The 4,955-nt window shown below is 38.2% G+C and overlaps 1 protein-coding gene across 1 annotated transcript in view; it reads left to right on the top strand.

The window, feature by feature from the left end:
- The window catches only part of AUH (AU RNA binding methylglutaconyl-CoA hydratase), a 124,169-nt gene that overhangs the window by 100,597 nt on the left and 18,617 nt on the right, over positions 1-4,955 (top strand). Inside the window, exon 9 of the mRNA XM_031557419.1 lies at positions 4,872-4,906. Within this exon, the coding sequence (XP_031413279.1) occupies positions 4,872-4,906 (35 nt within the window). The remainder of the gene's footprint in view (positions 1-4,871; positions 4,907-4,955) is intronic.

The raw sequence follows: 4,955 nt of genomic DNA, 5'->3' as shown, positions 1-4,955 counted from the left end.
TTGTCTTTGAACCTAAGAATTCAGAGTTTGAAATTTGCAGAATACTGGTTTTGATGTATATTTAAGCCTAAGGGGTTTATTACAGGGTTTATTTCTCAATATCCTATTGAGTAAGGAAATGTGATCTTATGACATACAGAAGGCTGTCTGCAAAGTGCATAGAACCTCACCAGTAGAAGACAGTGTCTGGTGTATTATTGTGGAGAGTCTGTTAATGATCTTTCTCATTTTTTTCCACTATCCAAACTTGACATGTACTGAGCTGGAACAAGGAGGCTAGTTTGATGGAATGGGAACATAGATTAGTTGGAAAAATTATCCTCTCAGGACAGGAAATCCCTTCTTGGGTAGTTGTAATAAAGGACTTGGGAGTGATTGCCTCCTCAACTGCTGTCTTTCTTCTCCAGCTGAACAATGTTCAGAAAGGAGAGTTTTGATACGTAGGTGTTCGCTGAGAAATCAGTTTTACCTACAGGTTAGCAACCAACAGCAGTAATCAGGATACACAAGATGCTTCTGAACTTGCTGTTGTATGCAAAGAAGCCTGATACTTCACCTTGAGAGGATGATGGGGCTTAATTCTTGAAGGTCATCTTGCAAAGAAGAGCAGTGAATTCTATTTTTACAAGGCTAGGGAACAGTCCATGCTGTGCTTGTTCACCTGTTTCCACATAATGCAGACTTCTTGTGAAATATGTCTGAGGATATGTTATATTAGGAGTACACAACTGAAATTTTCCCATGATTTTGACAAATTTAAGTTGTGCTACACTGGCACTGTCCAAAAAATTCCCATGTCTCTATTTCTTGCAACTCTTGTTTCCTTGTGAGTCCTCTCTCCCTTTTTCTTCATGCAGTCTTTTCCAGGCACTTCAGTGACTACTTCTTCCTATGGGGCTATTTATAAGCTCTTACAGGCTATAGAGTTTAACATGAAAGCATCTATGTGGAAGACAATACATGACTGACCAATCAGAAGAGAGAGCTTCCAGATACTTGACTGTCCAGGACATCCTTTGATTTGGTAATGGTGAATCAAACTGGTAAGGCCTCTCCTGGAGTCCTGTATCCAGTTCTGGGTTCCCTGGGACAAAAAAGACAAGGATCTCCTGGAGAGAGTCCAGCAAGAGGAGAGGGCAACAAAGATGATAAATGGCCTGGAGCATTTCCCTTGTGAGGAAAAACTGGGAGACCTGGGTCTATTCAGCCTAGAGAAAAGAAGACTCAGAGGTGATCTTAGTAATGTTTATAAATATGTTAAGTGTGGGAGAGAAAGGGATATGGCCAACCTCTTTTCAGTGGTCTGTGGGGACAGGGCAAGGGGAAATGGTCATAAGCTGGAACATGGGGAGTTCTAAAACTCCTGCTTCGGCAGGGGGTTTGGACTCGATCTCTGGAGGTCCCTTCCAACCCCTACAATTCTGTGATTCTGTGGTATCATCTGATGTGTATGTTTTTCAGGGCAAGTATAACACATCTTTCTCTTCCCAAAAATTCAAGTGTACCTCAGTAGGTAGGACAGAAGGCAGAGCTCCAAGTTTGGTAACCCTGCATTCCAAACTACTAATCAAGAAGCTTTGATGAAGAACACACTTGCAACTGCAGCTGATCATCAAGTGGAAATTAATTTGTGAATGACTGAAGGCAGCAGCAATTCAGAGGTGCAGCAACTGAGAGAGGTCCTGCATTTGCAGCGTATGTGCCAGCACATCTACCCTCACAATACCTTTTCTCTGAGTAGGGTTCTCTTACAGTATTCTTTGAACTGACTTGTAGGGCTGTACTTGTCAGTTATTTCAATAGTCAAATGGACGATACCTTCTGTTACCAACTATTTGTACTATCAGTTTTCATCCTTGAGAGTAAATGAGTTGTATATTATCTGCAGAGGCAATTCATATGTGCCTATGTCTATCTAATGAATACATAGAGTTGAAAATTGCAGAAACTGTTGCTGTTCTCTTGCTGTTCAATGTAATTTGTATTTGAATTATAATGAACTCACAGCTAAAGTTGAATCCAAAGATTATGAAATGAGTCAAACTGTTCATGTGCCAGTATGTAGTTCTATGCTACAAGGTTTTTTTTACTATTTTCGGGTAGCTCACCAAAAAGTAGACTCATCTAAAATTAGCAAATGCTCATTCTTAGAGTGAAGTGAAGGAAATAGAATTTCCTGGAAAAGTTTTATTAAAGTGCAGATCAGTTCTCTGTTATTGATGCTTCAGTCCAAACGCAATCACTCCACCAGCAGCATTTCTTGGTTGCACAGTGTTACTTGAGCTGCTAGCTTGAGCTTCTCCACGTTAGATAAAGGGTCTGTTTGAACAGTAAACATCATATGGGATTCAGTCCTGGGTATTTATAGCAGGTGTTAGCACCTTTCATGTTTGGGATTGCATAATTGATATTAAAAATGCAATGTAACTTTAAATTAGCATTAATTTTTTCCAAGTAAGTTTAGAAAAACTAGCTGAAATCATAATTCTAGGAAGGAATGATGTGTAACTTTATGAAAAATGTATACAACATACATTTGTATATGTATGTTTAACATGTTGTCTCTATTAAATAGATACTAATGTATTAATTAAAACACAGCTAATATGTTTGCATGCATACCAGTATGCTCATTATATCCTCACCTGTAGAGCACATTTTAAGCTTTATTGAGAGGAAACAACCTCTGTGTTTGTCTTTTCAGCTGTCTCCTCTTTGAACCTGGAAGTGAATTTGAATTACATGTGTTTTGCGTTTTGAGTGAATTTGAGTTACATGTCCACTGTTATTTCTGAGTACAGTATCTTCCATCAAAACGAAGGCTGGCAGCAGTAGCTGATGCTTTCTTGAGCAGCGTTGCTCACTGTGCTACAACCCTACTGCTAGGGGTGAAAGAACAGTTTGATTCTCATCACTATCTTCTTTGAACTTGTCTACAGGATAAGAAAGGCCAGAAGTGACACTTTTAGGTCAGGAGCTGAAACACCTCATCTGACTGGATTAGAGCAGTGCTTTGTTTCAAACACATTGAACAGATTTTCTTGGTCAAAAAACTTATGTGCATGTAACCAAGTCAAAACTATCCAGTTTCAGTCTATCAGATTGGCATTTTGCAGATGTAGGGTATCTATCCTCTGATCTTAATCAGTCAACATCTAGGACTGACTGGTTTATAAATTGTGGCCTCATCTCAAGTACAATTAATAATTTGGCAGTGGGATTGTCATTTTCAGAGAAGTATGCTTCTGTCCAGTAATGCACTGTAAATAAGTACCATAAAATTTTAGTCCTTATGTTTCCTTTTACAGTCATCTTTGCTTGTTTATACTCTTGTAGTCTCACAGTGAATAAAAATGATAGACTTGTTCTTCATCCTCTTCCTCAGATGAAAAGAGGATCAGGAATTTGATAAGCATTGAAGAGCATAGAAAAAAATCTGTACCTTCACCTTAAATTGTGATGTAACTAATCTAACCTTTGTTTGTGCATTCTTGTCTGTCCCTTAAACTGGAATCTGTGTGTGGTGGTGGTACTTTTCAAAAATGAAGTCTTTTGTTCTTAGAAATAAAGTCAGTTTGTAAGCACAGGCGTTACGGAGTGCTAGTTTGTTATGATATCCATCTCCAGAGGAATTTTGAGCTTTTTAACTTTGGTCATGGTTTGACCTTGAAACTAAAATAAATACATTTGGCAGCTTTCGATAAAATGGATTCTACTAGAACTTAATTTTGTTCTGTCTGACAGGGCATTTTGTCTTTTTCCACCATTGTGTGGTGTTTGTAGGCCAAAATGCAGGAAATAAGCTTGTTTCTTTGTTTGACGCTATACTGACTGACGAAAATGGAGTACAAGTCCAAGCATACTGAGATAGTATTACTCGTACACGGTAAGTTAGTCATTCAAAACTATTCTTCCTGCAGAAAGGCTTACAGGGAAAAGTTACCATTATGCAAAGAGTTGTACATGATTTTACTTTACATGACTTTAACCATGAAAATAAATAAAACTTTGTAGGACTGGGGACTTTCTTTCACTTTGTTTTGTTCTATTTGCAAAGTATCTTCAGATCTAGAAGTTAGTTTATATGACTTCTAAAGATTTAAAGTTGATAAAGTTAAGATTAAAGGATAGACCTTAGATTTCTGTGTCATGTGGCTTCATTCAGCTCTCCTGTGTCTTTCTGAACAACAGAATTGCTCACATCAGTCAAACCAAATCAGTAATTTTGCACTTAAGTTTCATAAATGCACACATTTTTCTTCTTGTTTTAATTAGCAAGATTGTGTAGTTAATAGATCCAGTCTACATGGCAGAGTGCAGCACAAATGGCCCATACAAAGCTCTGTGTTGTGATGCTGGGTGTTCCTAGTACCTACAGAAGATTGTTTCAACAGCATGCTAAAGCAGTCAGCAGAAGTGTCCTTATCTTCTTTCTCAGAATGGAACATTTTACAATGCCCCTATTATTGAAATTTCTGCTTTATCAGTGGTTTACTGATGCATCTTTTGCAAAGGCATCTTAATGTTGCTGCTTCTAGAGTGGTAAACCTTCTCCCAAATCATCTCTGACGCCTGTGCTGATCTGAAGTACCAGCAGTGTCTTAGGAACAGGAAGGGATAAGTGGAGATCATTGTTTGGAGGACTTGGAGATGGTGAATGTAACTTGTATTAAAGTTACTAGAGTTAATTGAGATTAATTTTTGAAGTCAGTAGAACTACTGATTCTGCCTTGTTCTGTCTGTCAGAGCAGAACTGGCTCCTGAATGCTTTCAGTCTCTGCATCTGAAGCTGGACTGTAGTTGTTGTTGGGTTACCAGTGTACCACTGTACTTCAAAGCTGATAGACTGGCAGCATCTAAAAAAACTGAAGTATGGTTATCCAGGAGCTCTCTGAAAATGAGTGTTGCTTCGATCCTTCTTGCAACAGAAAGCAAAAATTTGGATTTTTTTTTTT

The sequence above is a fragment of the Meleagris gallopavo genome, chromosome Z (genome assembly GCF_000146605.3).
Source record: "Meleagris gallopavo isolate NT-WF06-2002-E0010 breed Aviagen turkey brand Nicholas breeding stock chromosome Z, Turkey_5.1, whole genome shotgun sequence".
In the NCBI taxonomy this organism is placed as follows: Eukaryota; Metazoa; Chordata; class Aves; order Galliformes; family Phasianidae; genus Meleagris; species Meleagris gallopavo.
The sequence above is the reverse complement of the archived record's forward strand: the minus strand, read 5'-3'. Positions and strand labels throughout refer to the sequence as shown.